At 41.8% G+C, this 21,817-nt stretch overlaps 1 protein-coding gene across 1 annotated transcript; it reads right to left on the bottom strand.

The window, feature by feature from the left end:
* Positions 1–474: 474 nt before the first annotated feature.
* Positions 475–20,261, bottom strand: LOC106569966 (carboxy-terminal kinesin 2). Its single transcript, XM_082961141.1, has 11 exons — positions 20,048–20,261; positions 19,331–19,418; positions 18,890–18,946; positions 8,597–8,635; positions 7,793–8,482; positions 7,162–7,324; positions 6,811–6,924; positions 6,364–6,651; positions 1,168–1,300; positions 769–905; positions 475–665 (listed from the first exon to the last, which is right to left on the bottom strand). Exons 6-11 carry the CDS (start codon positions 7,258–7,260, stop codon positions 576–578), a joined length of 861 nt encoding a protein of 286 aa, XP_082817267.1. The 5' UTR covers positions 7,261–7,324; positions 7,793–8,482; positions 8,597–8,635; positions 18,890–18,946; positions 19,331–19,418; positions 20,048–20,261; the 3' UTR covers positions 475–575.
* Positions 20,262–21,817: the final 1,556 nt, after the last annotated feature.

Below are 21,817 nucleotides of genomic sequence, written 5' to 3'. Positions count from 1 at the left end.
TATCAAGAACATGCATATCCTTGCTTCAGGTCCTGAGCTACAAGCAGTTAGATTTGGGTATGTCATTTTAGGTGAAAATTGAAAAAAGGGGTCTGATCCTTATTAACTGACTTATCTAGTTAAATAAAGGTTAAATAAAAAAATGTAATGAAGTATTTCAGCTTAACATCTGCAACAGATCTGGAAGGCAACATTATCAGACCAAATAACCTTCATTCTTAGAAGGGCTATAAAATCAGTCTGTTTACAGATGCATATTAAAAGCAGACTGTCAGCTGGTGGTAAAACATCCAGTGATGTTATGGTGATTTTTTAAAGAGGTGGATGAACTCTGATCATGCTCCCTATACTTAAAATGCATTTTTCAGCAAAAGGTGAGTAAACTTTTAGGCAAAGAAAAAAGGTGGGTAAACTGCATTTACCCTACACTACTGAAAACATCCATTAGGTAAAGTACAAGACAAACAACAAGCCTTACAAAATGAGCTTTTATTGATCTTTGTACATCGGATCCAATTGATTAAAAATGAATAATATGAAATAAAGCCACCAATACAAGGGCATGAGTTTAACAATCACAATGTACAGACACCACACTCAATCCTCCGAGGCAGCTTTGGAGAAGGTACGTCAGCTTTTGAGTTTCTGTACGGGATAAAGCTCTCCTGGAACACAAAGAGTGGGAGGGTAAGCGAACGCAATCAAGCTAAAACTTACAAAGCACTCATTACTCCATAAGCCTAGAGGCATTGGGCTGTAAACAGAAACCTTATTGGCCAGCGCGGCGATAACAATCCCAAGGTTGGTCAAGGAGCAGTTGATGGCTGTCATCTCATTGAAGCGGTACCCTTGGGATTGGCTCTTCTGCACCCGCTCACTGCCAGCCAGGTCCAAACACAGAGAGGCTGCAGACAGATACAGAAACAGTCAGGATTCTCATACCAGAATGCAATCAATCATGATGTTATTTTTCTTTCTTAAAACTGCATTGTTGGTTAAGGGCTTGTAAGTAAACATTTCACTCTAAGGTCTACACCTGTTGTATTCGGCGCATGTGACAAATAACATTTCATTTGATGACAGGATTATTACTTGTTCTCATTTAAGATCTCAGCCTTTGTGTAGTTGCAGATGTACAAAACGAAGATCACCAGTGAACACGCTTACATTTGCACTTGACGTCTCTCTCAGAATTCTCGCCCTCAATGTCGAGCTGGAACACCGAGTGCGAGGAGTGGTCATTCATGTTGGTCCGGGCTGTGGATCGGTTCTTGTTGGCCAGTGCGATCAGGTTGCAGACCTGGAAGGACAATTGGTCAAAATGGACACATTATATTAGCCTATAGAATAGAGGATACTTATACACACACACACACACACACACACACACACACACACACACACACACACACACACACACACACACACACACACACACACACAGTTGAAGTCGGAAGTTTACATACACTTATGTTGGAGTCATTAAAATTTGTTTTTTCAACCACTCCACAAATTTCTTGTTAACAAACTATAGTTTTGGCAAGTCGGTTAGAACATCTACTTTGTGCATGACACAAGTAATTTTTCCAACAATTGTTTACAGACAGATTATTTCACTTATAATTCACTGTATCACAATTCCAGCGGGTCAGAAGTTTACATACACTAAGTTGACTGTGCCTTTAAACAGCTTTGAAAATTCCAGAAAATTATGTCATGGCTTTAGAAGCTTCTGATAGGCTAATTGACATAATTTGAGTCAATTGGAGGCGTACCTGTGGATGTATTTCAAGGCCTACCTGCAAACTCAGTGCCTCTTTGCTTGACATCATGGGAAAATCAAAAGAAATCAGCCAATAGCTCAGAAAAGAAATTGGAGACCTCCACAAGTCTGGTTCATCCTTGGGAGCAATTTCCAAACGCCTGAAGGTACAACGTTCATCTGTACAAACAATAGTACGCAAGTATAAACACCATTGCACCACGCAGCCACCATACCGCTCAGGAAGGAGACGTGTTCTGTCTCCTAGAGATTAACTTACTTTGGTGCAAAAAGTGCAAATCAATCCCAGAACAACAGCAAAGGACCTTATGAAGATGCTAGAGGAAACCGGTACAAAAGTATCTATTTCCACAGTAAAACAAGTCCTATATCGACATAACCTGAAACGCCGCTCAGCAAGGTAGAAGCCACTGCTCCAAAACCGCCACAAAAAAGCCAGACTACGGTTTGCAACTGCACATGGGGACAAAGATCGTACTTTTTGGAGACATGTCCTCTGGTCTGATGAAACAAAAATAAAACTGTTTGGCCATAATGACCATCGTTATGTTTGGAGGAAAAATGGGGAGGCTTGCAAGCCAAAGAATACCATCCCAACCGTGAAGCACGGGGGTGGCAGCATCATGTTGTGGGGGTGCTTTGCTGCAGGAGGGACTGGTTCACCTCACAAAATAGATGGCATCATGAGGAATGAAAATTATGTGGATATATTGAAGCAGCATCTCAAGACATCAGTCAGGAAGTTGAAGCTTGGTCGCAAATGGGTCTTCCAAATGGACAATGACCCCAAGCATACTTCCAAATTAGTGGCAAAATGGCTTAAGGACAACAAAGTCAAGGTATTAGAGTGGCCATCACAAAGCCCTGACCTCAAATCTATAGAAAATCTGTGGGCAGAACTGAAAAAGCGTGTGCGAGCAAGGAGGCATACAAACCTGACTCAGTTACACCAGCTCTGTCAGGAGGAATGGGCCAAAATTCACCCAATTTACTGTGGGAAGCTTGTGGAAGGCTACCCGAAACATTTTACCCAATTTAAAGGCAATATTACCAAATACTAATTGAGTGTATGTAAACCCACTGGGAATGTGATGAAAGTAATAAAAGCTGAAATAAATCATTCTCTCTACTATTATTCTGACATTTCACATTCTTAAAATAAAAGTGGTGAACCTAACTGACCTAAGACAGGGAATTTTTACTAGGAATTTTTACTAGGATTAAATGTCAGGAATTGTGAAAAAAAAATAGTTTAAATGTATTTGGCTAAGGCGTATGCAAACTTCCGACTTCAACTGTGTGTGCTCAAAGAAATAAAGGGAACACTTAAACAACACATCCTAGATCTGAATGAAAGAAATAATCTTATTAAATACTTTTTTCTTTACATAGTTGAATGTGCTGTGCTGACAACAAAATCACACAAAATTAATCAATGGAAATCCAATTTATCAACCCATGGAGGTCTGGATTTGGAGTCACACTCAAAATTAAAGTGGAAAACCACACTACAGGCTGATCCAACTTTGATGTAATGTCCTTAAAACAAGTCAAAATGAGGCTCAGTAGTGTGTGTGGCCTCCACGTGCCTGTATGACCTCCCTACAACGCCTGGGCATGCTGCTGATGAGGTGGCGGATGGTCTCCTGAGTGATCTCCTCCCAGACCTGGACTAAAGCATCCGCCAACTCCTGGACAGTCTGTGGTGCAACGTGGCGTTGGTGGATGGAGCGAGACATGATGTCCCAGATGTGCTCAATTGGATTCAGGTCTGGGGAACGGGCGGGCCAGTCCATACCATCAATGCCTTCCTCTTGCAGGAACTGCTGACACACTCCAGCCACATGAGGTCTAGCATTGTCTTGCATTAGGAGGAACCCAGGGCCAACCGCACCAGCATATGGTCTCACAAGGGGTCTGAGGATCTCATCTCGGTACCTAATGGCAGTCAGGCTACCTCTGGCGAGCACATGGAGGGCTGTGCGGCCCCCCAAAGAAATGCCACCCCACACCATGACTGACCCACCGCCAAACGGGTCATGCTGGAGGATGCTGCAGGCAGCAGAATGTTCTCCACGGCATCTCCAGACTCTGTCACGTCTGTCACGTGCTCAGTGTGAACCTGCTTTCATCTGTGAAGAGCACAGGGCGCCAGTGGCGAATTTGCCAATCTTGGTGTTCTCTGGCAAATGCCAAACGTCCTGCACGGTGTTGGGCTGTAAGCACAACCCCCACCTGTGGACTTCGGGCCCTCATACCACCCTCATGGAGTCTGTTTCTGACCGTTCATTTTAGTCGTTCGTTTGACCTGCTAGTGCTGGCCGCAGCGACTCCTACAGCAGGATTAATACACCCTCCTCCAGCTCAGAGGCTCAAGACATGCTCCCACCACCAACTAACAGTCTGTCATATGCACGCAGGAAAATAGATCATGAGCGTAGAGAAGAAAAAATACATGTTTAGAACTGGTAATGGATAGAAGGATGACTGCAATTAATTGATTATTGAATGTTATAATGGACACAGCTCTGTTCGACAAACTCAAAACAAATCCTTTGAGGGGCTGCAGTTCGCAAATGACTGTGTCCATCACCTTGCCTGGCTGCCCAGGCTCCTTGCGCCGGCCAAATGCTACGCCACGCCCACAGACGCTAGTTTCTTTTCGGCATCGTGAGATGCATGTAGAGAATGACAGAGCAGCAGAATAATTTAGTGTGAGTCGTGAGGTTACTTTTCACAAGCAATGCATTCTGCCAAGAGTGGTTCACAATATAGTCCAGCTGCGGCCAAAACTAGACCTTGTTTCAAATGTATCAAGAAATAATCATATTTGTATGCCTAGCAATCAACAAATCTACATTGCTTAAAGCACACATTTACGAGTCAGTCACAAATGACAGCTCCGATAAGCTCCCTATGGTGAAAGACATATTGAACGAGAAGCTCGTGGAATCATGACTCTTTCAAGTTCAGGTCATCAATCGACATTCATTATTTTTACTGAACATTTCGAAATGATCCAGTCGTGAAAACAAGAGGCCAACTTCCCATCACTAGTACATACCTATACTTTAACCTCCCTGGGCAAGGTGCGACGTTTGCGTCCCACCTAGTCAACAGCCAGTGGAATCGCGTGGCGCGAAATACAAATACCTCAAAAATGCTATAACTTCAATTTCTCAAACATATGACTATTTTACACAATTTTAAAGACAAGACTCTCGTTAATCTAACCACATTGTCCGATTTCAAAAAGGCTTTACAGCGAAAGCAAAACATTAGATTATGTCAGAAGAGTACCCTGCCAAAAATAATCACATTTTCAAAGCAAGCATATATGTCACAAAAACCAAAACCACAGCTAAATGCAGCACTAACCTTTGATGTTCATCAGATGACACTCCTAGGACATTATGTTATACAATACATGCATGTTTTGTTCAATCAAGTTCATATTTATATCAAAAACCAGCTTTTTACATTAGCATGTGATGTTCAGAACTAGCATACCCACCGCAAACTTCCGGTGAATTTACTAAATTACTCACGATTAACGTTCACAAAATACATAAATTATTTTAAGAATTATAGATACAGAACTCCTTTATGCAATCGCGGTGTCAGATTTTAATATAGTTTTCGGCGAAAGCAAATTTTGCAATATTCTGAGTACATAGCCCGGCCATCACGGCTAGCTAATTTGACACCCACCAAGTTTGGCCCTCACCAAACTCAGATTTACTATAAGAAAAATTGGATTACCTTTGCTGTTCTTCGGCAGAATGGACCCCCAGGACTTCTACTTCAACAACAAATGTTGTTTTGGTTCCAAATAATCCATAGTTATATTCAAATACTTCCGTTTTGTTCGTGAGTTCAGGTCAGTATCCGAAGGGTGCATTTCGTGACAAAAAATGTCAAAATATTCCATTACCGTACTTCGAAGCATGTCAAACGCTGTTTAAAATATTTTTTTATGCTATTTTTCTCGTAATGTAGCAATAATATTCCAACCGGGCGTCGTTGTATTCATTTAAAGGCTGAAAGAAAAAAATTGAGAATTCTCATGAATGCGCTTCTCAGTGTCACTGTTCCCAGGCTGACCACTCACAAACAGAGCTGCTGTACTTCGCCCAGAGACTGCAGACACCCCATTACACTTTCTGGCGCCTTCTGAGAGCCAATGGAAGCCTTAGAAAATGTCACGTTACAGCAGAGATGCTGTATTTTCGATAGAGATGCAACAGAAGGAGAACAAATTGTCAGACAGGGCACTTCCTGTATGGAATCTTCTCAGGTTTTGGCCTGCCATATGAGTTCTGTTATACTCACAGACACCATTCAAACAGTTTTAGAAACTTTAGAGTGTTTTCTATCCAAATCTATATGCATATTCTCGTTTCTGGGCAAGAGTAGTAACCAGTTTAAATCGGGTATGTTTTTTATCCGGCCGTGCAAATACTGCCCCCTAGCCCCAACAGGTTTTAATTCTAGACAATTCTCCATGTCTCTCTTCAACTGTTTCAGCTGAAGGGACAGCTACCACGCATACTGATGAAAACCAATGGTATCATCACTACCTGCCATCCCTGCTCCTGTAATTTCTTGGGAGGCCTGGAAGATCTGCTGCACAGCCCGGGGGATGACCCCACGTATGTCCTCCATCTCACCCCCCCCCCCTCCATGGTGTAGGTTTTGCCACTGCCCGTCTGCCCGTAGGCGAAGCAGCAGACGTAGCCGTCCAGGGCTGACTGCAGCAGGAGGGAAATCTCCTCAAACACATCCTGTTGGGGTGTGGAGGGCCCAAACACCCGGTCAAAGCTGAAGTTGTAGCTCTTCTGGGTGTCTCCAGAGCGCCCTTTGTGAGACTACATGGAAATGGGGGAGTGATAAGAAAAATGTATTCTGCCGTCTTTGACACTTGCAAAGTTAGATTAGAGGACCACACTGAAAAACATACAATTACCAAAAAAATATATTATATAGTGACTTATTTCAAGATTGTGCTTCAGGTGTGTCATTGTTACCTCCACAGTCTTGGCCAGTGTGAGAGCCTTGTTGTCGTGGGACGGGAGCTGAATATGGTCAATCTGCCCACCGGTCTGCAGGGGGCGAACTCTGCAGAACACTCTGATGTTTCCCTATAGAAATAAGAGAGCGGTCAGTCTTGTTATTTTGAGAAGAGCATTGCAACGTTTTGTTCCTGTTATGAGCTGAAACGGACAGGGGCCTATCTAATAAGAACATACAGTATGTTTGAAGCAGAAATATAAGAAAAAAAAATAACGAATTCAATAGGCTCGGGAGAATTTCATTGTATGCAATCCTATCTTCAGGGCATTGAGCATTCACCCTACTGTATGACCCACTTGACTTGCCTTGAGCTCTTGGATTGCGTTGTGGAGCTCCCTGCGCGCCATCTCTCCACAGTGAATCACGCCTGTCTGGGTCACAGTCTCCTCCAAGCTGCGGACCATTTCCTGGGTCTCCCTCAGGGTGGTCTAGCAACGGGGAAGACTGGAGCCCTGTAGAGAGCTGGGTCTGGTAAGAAGAGAGAAGTCAGACATTGATCCAACAGACGCACCTAAAAAATATATATATTGTGCTGCAAAGGGGGTTCTGGCAAAGAGACGTAATGGCAGTGGGTCTGAATGAGGCTGGACAAAATGATTATGCCAGACTTCCTGTGATATTTCTGACCAAGGAGCAGAGGCAAGACTGCCTTATTCAATACAGCTATACACCATTCATCTCATGTCACAGCAGTCAAGGTGATCAGTTATCACAATGAGTAGGCCTGCGTGCTATTTCACTTCTTGCGTGGGAGAACATGTTCTGTCAATGTGTTTTTTAATAGCTTTATTTTGGCTGTTTAAGTTTGTTTACCCTATCACGTACGGGATTTTAATATATATATATTTATTTTTTCCCCCTTGTCCAGTTGGTCGGGGCGTTACACCTTTTTGGGTTGTAATCTGCCATAAAAATCCACCGAAGAAGATGCTCTACCTGCACATTGTGAAGCTCGGCCTCCAGGCTCTTTATCAACCCCAGAAGAACATTGTGCTCCTCAGTGAGGTTGTATAAGGTCTTCTCCAGGGAGGCCTTCTCACTGGCTACAATGCTCAGCTGCTCTTTGACACCAGACAAGGTAGCCAGCTCCTGCTCATAGTGGCTGCAACACAGACCAAAACTGGGTAAGATTGGCAAACACACCAAAGGGACCAAAAGAGTAACATGTAGTGATACTATCATGTTATTATTACTGCACTACTGGCTAAACGTATGCATAAAGTTATGACTGGTATAGGACTCAAGAAAGGCGAGAAATCATGTCAGCTATACGCCCACTTGTTTTGTTAAATCAACACTTACCTCTGACGTTCCTTATGCAAAATAAGTCACTCTTTCCTATGTGGTTACAATGCCCTTTCCCCTGCCACCACACCCATTTTCACATAATGGTCCACCCTATGCATGCTCCATGGTACTCTGTACCCGAGCTGAGTGTGGAGTTCTTGTAGCTCTGAAGTCATCTGTGCTTCCTTCTGCCTGCTTTTAGCTACAGACTCCTTCAGACCCTCGTTCTCCTGGGCCACCGTTTTGACTTTGCTCTGGTAGTAGGAAATCTTGCCCTCCCTGTCAGTAACTTTTCCCTTGAGGTCCCATGCAGGCCGCTGTGAACAGCTGCTGTTGGTGCTAAGGAAACACATTCAACACCCTCATGTCTTAAGATATGGAAGAGAATGTTTGTGGATACAAGATACAGAAAATGTTAAGGACCATGTGAAAAAAAGAGACTCGGATAGTTACCTGTTTTAGCGACGGATGCAATGGGCGGCTTCTGAAAACCTTTTCAGGGTATAAAAAAAATATATAAACATACATTGTGATGAAATGATAGCAAAAACGTAGGGCTGTCCCAGACTAAAAAAATATTGGTCGACCAAGAGTCGTCTGTTATTTCTACCAATCAATTGGTCGACATTTTTAAAGGTGTATTTTTCCATATATTGACATCCTATGTGTTTTAATCAACTATATTCACTGAATTTGTCTGATGCTTTAAGCAAACAGTTTGATTCAATAATTAAAGACACACAAATGACTAGCTGGAGTCCAGTATATCAACATGTCCAGGTGATGGGGCCACACTGATAACTCCAGCTTGGATCCCAAGCGATTAATCTAAACCATACCAAACCATCTTTCCTATAGTGTCGCCTTAATATTTGAATTGAGGAAGTGTGATCATAATCATTAGGATATTGTAGCAATCTACAGTACGTCCTAAATGCCCCCAGCCTTCAGATGTGAGCTAAACAGTGCAATTACACTTCAGATGCATTTTAAGGCTATGGATGAGATTGTTAACTTATCATTTCCAAACGTTTAGGTCAGTTGTATTCTTCTGCTTTGCGATCTATTAAACAGCAAGGGTTGCATTAAATAGGCTCAATATTTTTTACTGATACATTTGGTCATATTCAATTCATACGCACAAAACATATAAACAATAGCATTCACTGTGAAAGTTTATAGGCTACATGTAAGCCATTCATATATAGCTTACACATGTCAAACTCAGACATTTCACTCAAAAAATTGGGATGTTGATTCGTACTCCACACTGCCCTTTCCCACCTGGACAAAAGGAACAACTATGTGAGAATGCTGTTCATTGACTGTATACAGCTCAGCGTTCAACACCATAGTGCCCACGAAGCTCATCACTAAGCTAAGGACCCTGGGACTAAACAGCCCCCTCTGCAACTGGACCCTGGACTTCCTGACGGGCCGCCCCCAGGTGGTAAGGGTAGGGAACAACACGTCTGCCACGCTGATCCTCAACACTGGAGCCCCTCAATGGTGTGTATTTTAGTCCCCTCCTGTACTCCCTGGCCAAACACGACTCCAACACCATCCTTACGTTTGCTGATGACCCAACAGTGGTAGGTAGGCCTGATCACCGACAACGATGAGACAGCCTATAGTGAGGAGGTCAGAGAACTGGCAGTGTGGTGCCAGAACAACAACCTCTCCCTCAATGTGAGCAAGACAAAGGAGCTGAATGTGGACTACAGGAAAAGGCGGGCCGAACAGGCCCCCATTAATATCGAAGGGACTGTAGCGGAGCTGGTCGAGAGTTTCAAGTTCCTTGGTGTCCCCATCACCAACGAACTATCATGGTCCTAACACACCAAGACAGTTGTGAAGAGGGCATGACAACACCTTTTCCCGCTCAAGAGACTGAAAAGATTTGGCACAGGTCCCCAGATCCTCAAAGAGTTCTATAACTGCACCAGAGAGAATCCTGACCGGTTGCATCACCACCTGGTATGGCAACTGCTCGGCATCTGACCGCAAGGTGCTATAGAGGGTAGTGTGTATGGCCCAGTACATCACTGGGGCCAAGCTTCCTTCTATCCAGGACCTATATATATTAGGCGTGTCAGAGGAAAGCCAAAAAAAATGGACAGAGACTCCAGTCACCCAAGTCACAGACTGTTCACTGCTACCGCATGGCAAGCGGTACCGGAGCACCAAGTCTATGACCAAAAGGCTCCTCAACAGCTTCTACCCCCAAGCCCCAAGACTGTTGAACAATTAATCAAATGGCCACCGGACTATTTACATTTGATTTGAACGGATGAGCTCTGCATGTGTGGTTCCCACCGTGAAGCATGGAGGTTTGATGGTGCTTTGCTGGTGACACTGTCAGTGATTTATTTAGAATTCAAGGCACACTTAACCAGCATGGCTACCACAGCACTCTGCAGCGATACGCCATCCCATCTGGTTTGCGCTTAGTGGGACTATAATTTGTTTTTCAACAGGACAATGACCCAACACACCTCCAGGCTGTGTAAGGGCTATTTTACCAAGAAGGAGAGTGATGGAGTGCCGCATCAGATGACCTGGCCTCCACAATCACTGGACCTCACCCCAATTGAGATGGTTTGGGATAAGTTGGACCGCAGAGTGAAGGAAAGGTAGCCAACAAGTGCTCAGCATATGTGGGAACTCAAGACTGTTGGAAAAGCATTCCAGGTGAAGCTGGTTGAGAGAATGCCAAGAGTGTGCAAAGCTGTCATCAAGGCAAAGGGTGGCTACTTTGGAGAATCTAAAATATATTTCGATTTGTTGAACAATTTTTTGGTTACTACATGATTCCATGTGTTATTAGATAATAGTGAAGACATCAAAACTATTCTACAATGTAGAAAATAGTAAAATTAAAGAAAAACCCTTGAATGAGTAGGTGTGTCCAAACTTTTGACTGGTACTGTATGTCCGTGGACATTGAAATCAAGGCCGGTCTGGACCGCACCAAATCTTAACCACAGATTTAACCAAATCATAGTTGTCTATCTTTGGTTCAGATTTGGTCCGGTCCAAAAACCAATGTCCGTGGAAATCAAGGCCGGTCCGGGAACTGCACCAAAAAAAGACGTTGGTAAGTGCTTACAGTATTGCCTGAAATGTTATTTTATGAATGTCCATCTATGTGGTTAGCCTACAGTTTGTAAAACACCCAAAAAAACTATGTCCAGACAGGACCAAAAAAAGACAGCCAAAAGAAGTCTGCCCTTGCTTACTAGTAGCCTGCCATGTCGGCCTGCAATGGAATTTTATGAATGCCCATCCATGTGGTAGGTCCACCATTTGTAAAACAGGCCATTTCATTGGCTTTATTAGTCCTGATTCCTGTGACTAATCAATTTGGCTATTTAAGCTCTGAATATCAGCTACTCAACTACATCAGGAAATATCACGAGCATATTTGCAATGTGTTTACAAATAAGTATTTTATTTTTTGCTATAATCACTTTGTCAAAAAAAATGTACGGATACAAACGTCTAACCACTGATCATTACAATGGGGTGAAACTCCTGGACAACAGTTATGATTGTCCATTCCATAACGTCCATTTGACTTTGACCTGTCCTGTTTTTAGGATATATTGCTTTGTTAAAACATGACAGCTCATTTTTTAATTTGACTGAGCGTCATTTAGGTTAGTCTATTTGATCGGAGAAACCTGCATGATGTAAAATGGTAGGTTTTATGTGTTGTTGTTGTGTCTTGGTCAGTTTCACTCAGAAAATGCCGCCCTTGTCAATCTGCCGTCATAGGCGGTCGCCTAATCCTGCCTAATGTGCGGACAAGCTGTGCTTATAGCATATCATAATCACATCAATAAATTGGTTATAACAAACTCTAAACACTAACACATGTGGCAGAGAACGTGACAAATGAACTAGAAACGGGGGAATATTTACACGTTGCTCAGGAGATAGTCAGATGAGTGGAATAAATTTGACTAGTTAATAAAAATAAGGTAAGGAGCAAGCACTGCGTGGATTTTATGTGTACCAAACAGGTGCTGTTAAAGTACAATATAATCTTTCTGACCTTTTGGAACAATGTAAACAACACTAAATAAAGTATAAGTGTACCAGAGAGTCTGTTGTAACATTTTGTTTTGTTAAGCCTTTATTACAGCAAACACTAAAAACAGTCGCATTCATTTATGAATGCAATTTCCGAAATGGAACTAATTATTCAAGGTTGACTTTATTTTAAAACTAAAATGCTTGATTGCAATTCAAAGTCATGAATGACTTGTATGCTGTGTGATGACGTGAACGAATGATTGATTGATACAGTAGCCTATAGAAGTATTGAAATGTAGTCCTAAGTATGTTACGGTATTAAGACTAGACAGGATGTGCTCTTGGGCCTACAGCTCGATGGTGGTTATACAAGGCTGCTATACTAAGCCTACTAATGAGATGACATAATAATAATAATATAGTAATAACAATAAGGAGATCAAGAAAAAGGAGCATTATTTTTATAAATATTAATTTCCCAACAATTTGGAACAGTGCAAACACTAAATAAATTCTTAATAATACCAGTGAGGCTGTTCTAACGAAAATGTCTTTATTACAGCAAAGCAAAGATTTCCCACGTTTTATTCGTAAGAGAAATTTGAAGTGTTTTAATGAGCAGGCTTTCTTTAATGATTTGTTTCATTTTGACTGGAGCAAGATTAAGCTTATTCCTGATGTGGAAACTGCCTGGAAAGTCTTTCATGATGGTTTTCCCCAAATAGTAAACAAACATGCCCCATTCCGCAGGTTCAGGGTTAAAGGGCGGGATAATCCATGGTTTTCTTCTGAGCTGTCTTGTATTATTCACCACCGTAATCTATCCTGGGCTAAAGCAAGGAAATCATGCTCTGATGCTGATTGGCTTATTTTTAGGCAGTTACGAAACAAGTGTTCTTTTCTTCTCAGGAAGGCCAAGTCTGAATATTTTATGTCTGTTACCACTGATAACCTGAATGACCCTAGAAAGTTTTGGAAGGCTATTAAGTCTATGTCTGGAAACAGTAATGTTAATGAATTACCGTCATGTGTATTGAAGGACTTTGTTGCTGTATATGACAAAACTGAAATGCTGAATTGTTTCAATGAGCACTTTGTATCATCTGGTAGGCTGTTTGATTCAGTGTCCTCTGTCTCTGTACAACCCTGTGTGGATGAACCAGTGAGAGCTGGTCAAACTTTTAGCTTTTTGCCATTCTCAGTGCAGGTGGTGCATAAAGCCCTGAAATCCATAGATCAGAGAAAGCCTGCCGGTCCTGATCTTTTAGATCCCTGCTTTTTAAAATCTGGCAGCTGATTTCATAGCTGAACCACTTACATATCTGTTCAATCTAACCCTGGAATGTAATGAAATTCCAAAGATCTGGAAATCAGCATTTGTACTACCACTTTTAAAAGGGGGAGATCCAACTCTTTTAAATAATTATAGGCCAATCTCAAAGCTGTCACCCCTGGTGAAAATACTTGAAACCCTTGTGAGTGAACAGCTAAAAGAGTTTTTATTTACTAACTCTATTTTATCAATGTACCAATCGGGCTTCAGGAAGAAGCATAGCACAATTACAGCAGCCATGAAGGTTTTAAATGATATCACTGAAGCCCTTGACAAAAAACAGCACTGTGTCTCACTTTATATTGATCTCTCTAAGGCTTTTGATACAGTTAATCATGCTATACTAAGGCAGAGATTGTCGAGTGTAGGTCTTTCGGAGCATACAGTTGCATGGTTTGCTAACTATCTGTCTGATAGAACTCAGTGCACTCAATTTGATGGGCTCATGTCTGTTACATTGTCTGTCTGTAATGGTGTGCCCCAAGGCTCTGTACTTGGTCCTCTCTTATTCACTATTTATATAAATAATTTAGACAAAAATGTCCAAAATGCACAACTTCATTTTTAAGCTGATGATTCTGTTATTTACGGTTGTGCCTCATCTCTTACAAAAGCTTTCCAGAACTTGCAAAATGCGTTTTATACTGTTCAACATAACTTGTCAATTGAAGCTTATCTGTCACATCCTGGCCAGTATAAGGGTTAATTGTTATTGTAGTTTGGTCAGGACGTGGCAGAGGGTATTTGGTTTATGTGGTTCGGGGTGGTGTTTTTTCTAAAAGGGGCATTTGATTTAAGTATTCCGGGGTTTTTGGGCACTGTTCCTTGTTTACGTATTTCTATGTTGATCTAGTTAGTTGTATGTCTATGTTTGGTTAATTGGGGTGGACTTCCAATTGAAGGCAGCTGTGTGGTGTTGCCTTTGATTGGAAGTCCTATATTAGTTGGGTGTGTTTGTTTGTGTAATTGTGGGAGATTGTTTCTTGTTTTGCCGAGTGAGCCTTTCAAGACTGTTTCGTTGTTCGTAAGTTTGTGTTGGTGTGTTCATTCTGAGTTAATAAATGTCAAGATGAGCGTACACATACCTGCTGCGTTTTGGTCCTCCATTACCAACGACAACCGTGACATTATCCTCAATACTGACAAAACTAAACTAGTGGTGTTTTCTAAAGCAAGAAATAGTCCTCTGAACTTTTCACCTATTATTACCTGTCAGGGCATTGAGATTGAGACTGTAACCTCATAAATATCTTGACATTTTAATTGATGACGGCCTCTCTTTTAAATTGCATATTCAACAACTTACAAAAAAATTTAAGCTGAAATTGGGATTTTATTTTAGGAATAAGGCCTGTTTTTCTTTTGAAGCCAGAAGGAGGCTAGTATCAGCTACATTTATGCCTTTACTAGACTATGGGGATATTTTATATATGAATGCTTCCGCTCAGTGTTTGAGATCAATTGACACCCTTTACCATGGCACTTTGAGATTTATTTTAAACTGCAAAACCCTGACGCACCACTGCACTTTGTATACCAGGGTTGGCTGGCCTTCTCTAGTCAATCGTAGGCTCAGTCACTGGTATACTTTTATTTACAAAGCAATTTTGGGTTTACTACCTTTTTATTTGGAACGCCTTACAAAATACTTTTAAACTGGAAGAACTTGTCCCGATTGGTATTTTTAAATCACAGATGAATGATCTTAAGACTGATTCCCTGACCTGTCAATGTTTTTAATTTGCAGTTTTTGAATCTGTTATACTCTTGTGAATTCTATAGTTTTTACTAGATTACTTGTAGTTTTTCATGTTGTTTGTCGGTAATGTTTGTAATGACTTGGCGCTGCATATCTTGGCCGGGACGCTCTTGAAAAATATATTTTATATCTCAATGAGCCCTTCCTGGTAAAATAAAGGTTTAATAATAATAATTAAAAAAATTACAAACAGCTGAATTTGTGAAATTGTTTACTTGACATGTTGTTGCACGAGGCTTGGTGCTCACGAAATCAGTATGCTATTAAACCAAATCAAACAGGCAACAGAGGCAGGATCTATCTTATTTTCTGTAGATATATTGATGATTTATAAAGCCAGGCACAAATAATATTGTTTGTATTAGTGTTGCACCATTGTTTATGTAATATAATCATATAAACTCAGCAAAAAAAGAAACGTCCCTTTTTCAGGACCCTGTCTTTCAAAGATAATTCATAAAAATCCAAATAACTTCACAGATCTTCATTGTAAAGGGTTTTAACACTGTTTTCCATGCTTGTTCAATGCACCATAAACAATTAATGAACATGCACCTGTGGAACAGTCGTTAAGACACTAACATCTTACAGACGGTAGGCAATTAAGGTCACAGTTATGAAAACTTAGGACACTAAAGAGGCCTTTCTACTGACTCTGAAAAACACCAAAAGACAGATGCCCAGGGTCCCTGCTCATCTGCGTCAACGTGCCTTAGGCATGCTGCAGGGAGGCATGAGGACTGCAGATGTGGCCAGGGCAATAAATTGCAATGTCCGTACAGTGAGACACCTAAGACAGCGCTACAGGGAGACAAGACGGACAGCTGATCGTCCTCGCAGTAGCAGACCACGTGTAACAACACCTGCACAGGATCGGTACATCCGAACATCACATCTGCGGGACAGGTACAGGATGGTAACAACAACTGCCAGAGTTACACCAGGAACGCACAATCCCTCCATCAGTGCTCAGACTGTCCGCAATAGGCTGAGAGAGGCTGGACTGAGGGCTTGTAGGCCTGTTGTAAGGCAAGTCCTCACCAGACATCAACGGCAACAATGTCGCCTATGGGCACAAACCCACCGTCGCTGGACCAGACAGGACTGGCAAAAAGTGCTCTTCACTGACGAGCCGCAGTTTTGTCTCACCAGGGGTGATGGTCGGATTCGCGTTTATCGTCAAAGTAATGAGCGTTACACCGAGGCCTGTACTCTGGAGCGGGATCGATTTGGAGGGTCCGTCATGGTCTGGGGCGGTGTGTCACAGCACCATCGGACTGAGCTTGTTGTCATCGCAGGCAATCTCAACGCTGTGCGTTACAAAGACATCCTCCTCCCTCAAGTGGTACCCTTCCTGAAGGCTCATCCTGTCATGACCCTCCAGCATGACAATGCCACCAGCCATACTGCTCGTTCTGTGTGTGATTTCCTGCAAGACAGGAATGTCAGTCTTCTGCCATGGCCAGCGAAGAGTGCGGATCTCAATCCCATTGAGCACGTCTGGGACCTGTTGGATCGGAAGGTGAGGGCTAGGGCCATTCCCCCAGAAATGTCCGGGAACTTGCAGGTGCCTTGGTGGAAGAGTGGGGTAACATTTCACAGCAAGAACAGGCAAATCTGGTGCAGTCCACGATGAGGACATGCACTGCAGTACTTAATGCAGCTGATGGCCACACCAGATACTAGAGGTCGACCGATTAATCGGAATGGCCGATTTCAAGTTTTCATAACAATCGGTAAATCTGCATTTTTGAACACCGATCATGGCCAGTCTCCACGAGGAGACTGCGTGGCAGGGTGACTACCTGTTATGCGAGTGCAGCACGGAGCCAAGGTAAGGTGCTTGCTAGCATTAAACTTATCTTATAAAAACAATCAATCTTAACATAATCACTAGTTAAACTAGTAATATCATCCACCATGTGTAGTTATCTAGCTTGTCCTGCATTGCATATAATCGATGCGGTGCCTGTTAATTTATCATTGAATCACAGCCTACTTCGCTAAACGGGTGATTTAACAAGCGCATTCGCAAAAAAAGCACTGTCGTTGCACCACTGTGTACCCAACCATAAACATCAATGCCTTTCTTAAAATCAATACACAAGTATATATTTTTAAACCTGTATATTTAGTTAATATTGCCTGCTAACATTAATTTCTTTTCACTAGAGAAATTGTCACTTCTCTTGCGTTCTATGCAAGCAGAGTCAGGGTATATGCAGCAGTTTGGGCCGCCTGGCTCATTGCGAACTGTGTGAAGACCATTTTTTCCTAACAAAGACCGTAATTAATTTGCCAGAATTGTACATAATTATGACATAACATTGAAGGTTGTGCAATGTAACAGGAATATTTACACTTGGGGATGCCACACGTTAGACAAAATACGGAACGGTTCCGTATTTCACTGAAAGAATACACGTTTTGTTTTCGAAATGATAGTTTACGGATTCGACCATATTAATGACCTAAGGCTCGTATTTCTGTGTGTTATTATATTATAATTAAGTCTATGATTTGATAGAGCAGTCTGACTGAGCGCGGTGGTAGGCAGCAGCAGGCTCATACGCATTCATTCAAACAGCACTTTCCTGCATTTGCCAGCAACTCTTCGCTGTGCTTCAAGCATTGCGCTGTTTATGACTTCAAGCCCATCAACTCCCGAGATTTGGCTGGCAATACTAAAGTACCTATTAGAACATCCAATAGTCAAAGATGTATGAAATACAAATGGTATAGAGAGAAATAGTCTTATAACAACTACAACCAAAAACTTCTTACTTGGGAATATCTAAGACTCATGTTAAAAGGAACCACCAGCTTTCATATGTTCTGAGCAAGGAACTTAAATGTTAGCTTTTTTACATGGCACATATTGCACTTTTACTTTCTTCTCCAACACTTTGTTTTTGCATTATTTAAACCAAATTGAACATGTTCCATTATTTATTTGAGACTAAATTGAGTTTATTGATGTATTATATTAAGTTAAAATAAGTGTTCATTCAGTATTGTTGTAATTGTCATTATTACACATATATATTCAAAAATCGTCCGATTAATCGGCATCGGCATTTTTTTCGGGGTCCTGCAATAATCGGTATCGGTGTTGAAAAATCATAATCGGTTGACCTCTACCAGATACTGACTGTTACTTTGATTTTGACCCCCCCTTTGTTCAGGGACACATTATTCCATTTCTGTTAGTCACATCTGTGGAACTTGTTCAGTTTATGTCTCAGTTGTTGAATCTTGTTATGTTCATCCAAATATTTACACACGTTAAGTTTGCTGAAAATATACGCAGTTGACAGGGAGAGGACGTTTATTTTTTTGCTGAGTTTTCAATTTCAGTAGCACGTCTTAGACTGATGGCCTGTGCCACCCCCACAGCCTCCACAATGGATCTGTCCACTCAGCATGAATCCCAGGGTTCTTGTACACTGTCAAAAAAATGTCCTACTGCTCGACTAAAGAAATCTCGGTCGACCAACAGCCTATCGACCAAACAATCACCAGTCGACTAAATTGGGTCAGACCTACAAACAAGACAGTAGACTGGTACGGCTAGCTATAAATATATTTATATCTTTCTCAATACACAGCACCTCACCTCTAGACGGAGCAGCAGCTATAGTGGCTGCTCTTGTAGGCCGAATCAGTTTGACTGCTAAGAGAGAGGAAGGGAAGGAGCAAGAGACCTAATAAAAAAGAATTCAAACACATACAGGAATTACAGAAAGACTGTGCTAAAACTATAAGAAACAAGAGGTGATGACATTGGCCAAGCCAGTCAATTAAGTGTTTGAGAGGACCACTCACTAACAGCTGGCTTGGGTGGAGGGGGCCTCTTTGTTCCCATTGCATTATCTGCCCTCATCTTTGGTTCAGAATCAACCCTTCGCATCTTTTTCTAAAGAAGGCTTTTTCTTTTTTTACTGGTAAATAAGGACACATTGGAAACCGGACACATCTAACTGTTTGTGCTGTATAAAGGAATTTAACATGTTTGTCATCAGTGCCTGTATTACAGTTTTGCAGAAGATAGCCACACCTGAACAGGTTGTTGGTCAGAGTTCATGCTTTCACTGCTGTTGCTAGAGGACTCTTTTACCAGACATGACTGGTAGGCGGGAGGTGTTCTGCAGAGGGAGGAATATTTGTTAGTGAAATATATATATATTTTTAATATAACAATACAAAGTGATAACAGATTGCAGAAGGCACTCCATTTAGCCACGTGTTTTTCTGTAGTTGTCAATAGAGAAAGAGAGTAAATTGACTAGTTCCTGGCCTAAGGTTGATGATATCCAAAACCACCCAATTCAGACTGACAGCTAACGTTAGGTTGATAGCTAGCTGGTTATATCAGTCCCACTCACCTCTTTATTCATATGACTTGCATTTGTATGTACCAAAACAGAGGGGTCAACATGTAACGTTAATCATAATGGAATCAATGGCATGACATAGGGCTAGTTAAAAAGAAACCATTTGCTAGTTAACGTTAGCAAGCCAAGTAGAATGGTGGGTTGAATTACGAACTGCAACTTCGTATAGATTGTAGCTATTGATACATGTTTTAGTTGTGTAAAAATAGCAAGCTAGCAGGAGTGTAGTTTACTATAATAATATGTGGTTAGAGTAACTAAAATTAACTGGCTAACTAACAAGCCAACCATAGTTGGCTAACTTTACACACCCAGCAAGTCGTGATAAAGCTGAGGGAACGGCAAAGCCATAGCAGACATAGACAATTCAACAGCCTTACAAACATATTGTAATGAAACAGCAGGGAGCAGGTTTCGAACCCTCGACCTTCAAGCCCGAAGTCCGGCGCGCTATCGACTGTGCTGCAAAAGCATGCTCGTCCGGTAGAGTCGATTTCCGCGCTTATAAACCCAGGGTCGTTACAATATAAACAAGACATTTCACAAATTTGAGGAATATTTATTTACCAATCCGCGCGTTCACACTGGTTTGAATTTACATCGTCCAATGTAATTGGTTGACCTTAGAACATTCCGTTACAGGAAATACAATCCCGCCTTCTTTTCGCTTCACTAGCCAATCCAACGTAAATGATAGTCGTTTAGGGGATGGGCAATTTTTCGCCAATTCCATTCCCAATACAGAAAATCCATTGATCAGATCAGTCGTTGGATCAATGAAATGTATTCTGATATCGAATATAAAATAGAAATATAGCTCTGAATCATCAGCTTGGTTCTATAAAATAACAATATTCAGTTAAATATGGACATATGAGCAAAATGAATATGGAACTTGGGTCAGATACAGTCAAGAAGGAATTGAGAGAAAACAAAAACAAAGATGGATTCACACAATCACTTTCTAGTCGACATTTGAATTATTATGTAAACCAGTTTTCATTATCTGTTTGAACTCGTTAAAATCTAGCTTTTTTACCCACAATATTTCCACAACACATTGGCAAACTTTTTTGGGGGGAATGAATTATTATGATTATGATTATTATGTTATGGATAAAGTACATTAATACTATCAATTTTCACATTCATCAAAACCTACTGGACCTAAAATACATTGTTCTCTCATCATATACTGTTCCCTAGCAAATACTGTTCACCCATTATGTTCCTCCATCAGATAGGCTACTATTGTTTACGATACCCGTAAACCCAATAACAACTTTTCACTTCCTATCCCATTCTGTTAGAGCTGTTGTTAGGGAGCTATAACAAGGATCAAAGACCAGCTGGGGCTGCATATGTACTGTTTGGGTTGCATATGCACTGTGTCAGGTGGATGCACCCAGAGTAGTATTGGTGAGATCCTCCCTGGAAACTCCTAGTGTTTTGAGCCATCAGAGGAATTTTTTTTTGGAGTTGGTTTCCCATAGCTTGCCAGCAGCCATGCCATCCCACCTGCTGGGTTGCCTCTGAAGCTAAGCAGGGTTGGTCCTTGGGTGGGTGACCTGGGGCATGTATTCCCTACTCAGTAAGGTTATTATGGGTTGAGGTCTTTTGGTGAAGGTGGTTTTGCATTTGGATGGGTTTAGTGATATTTTGCTGACTTGGACCCATGTATCCCAGGCTATTTAGGGTTGCCTGGTGCATGGTAATGTCTCAGCAGGAATTAAGCAGGTTAAGGCCGTCATGTTCAGCTGTTGTTCATTTCACAGGCAGCAATGTCAATTATGGCCATGATGGGGGAACAACAGTAGGCCTATATGATGGGAAAGCAGTATCCGATAGAGAACAGTATATTGTAGCGATCCTCGCTATATGATCCATGGTACAATTTCCACCAAGTGGGTTAACCATATTGGGGCGATGCGTAGGGTGTTTGACTTTCATGCCAGAGACCAGGGTTTGTTCCCTGCTCTTTGCGTTCGCTACATTGTTGTCAGAAGTGGGATGGTGGCCGTTGGGTCATCGTAACACACAGTTCGGGACATGAGGGGGCTGAGTCTAGTCGAATTAAGGGGACGTGGCTTCCTGTTCGGAAAGGGCAGTGTAGCAATCCTCGCTATATGAGCCACATTACAATTCCCACT

This window comes from Salmo salar, chromosome 14 (genome assembly GCF_965601325.2).
Source record: "Salmo salar chromosome 14, fSalSal1, whole genome shotgun sequence".
Taxonomy (NCBI): Eukaryota; Metazoa; Chordata; class Actinopteri; order Salmoniformes; family Salmonidae; genus Salmo; species Salmo salar.
This window is presented reverse-complemented; position numbering and strand designations above follow the sequence as displayed.

Bases quoted from the DNA above. Each gene is read 5' to 3' on its own strand.
- LOC106569966 (XM_082961141.1), bottom strand. From the start codon at position 7,260: ATGGTCCGCAGCTTGGAGGAGACTGTGACCCAGACAGGCGTGATTCAC. The intron at 6,652-6,810 runs GTAACAATGACA...ATTTCCATGTAG, and splicing joins CACTGGCCAAGACTGTGGAG to TCTCACAAAGGGCGCTCTGG. The intron at 1,301-6,363 runs GTAGTGATGATA...TTGTCCTTCCAG, and splicing joins TACAGGAGCAGGGATGGCAG to GTCTGCAACCTGATCGCACT.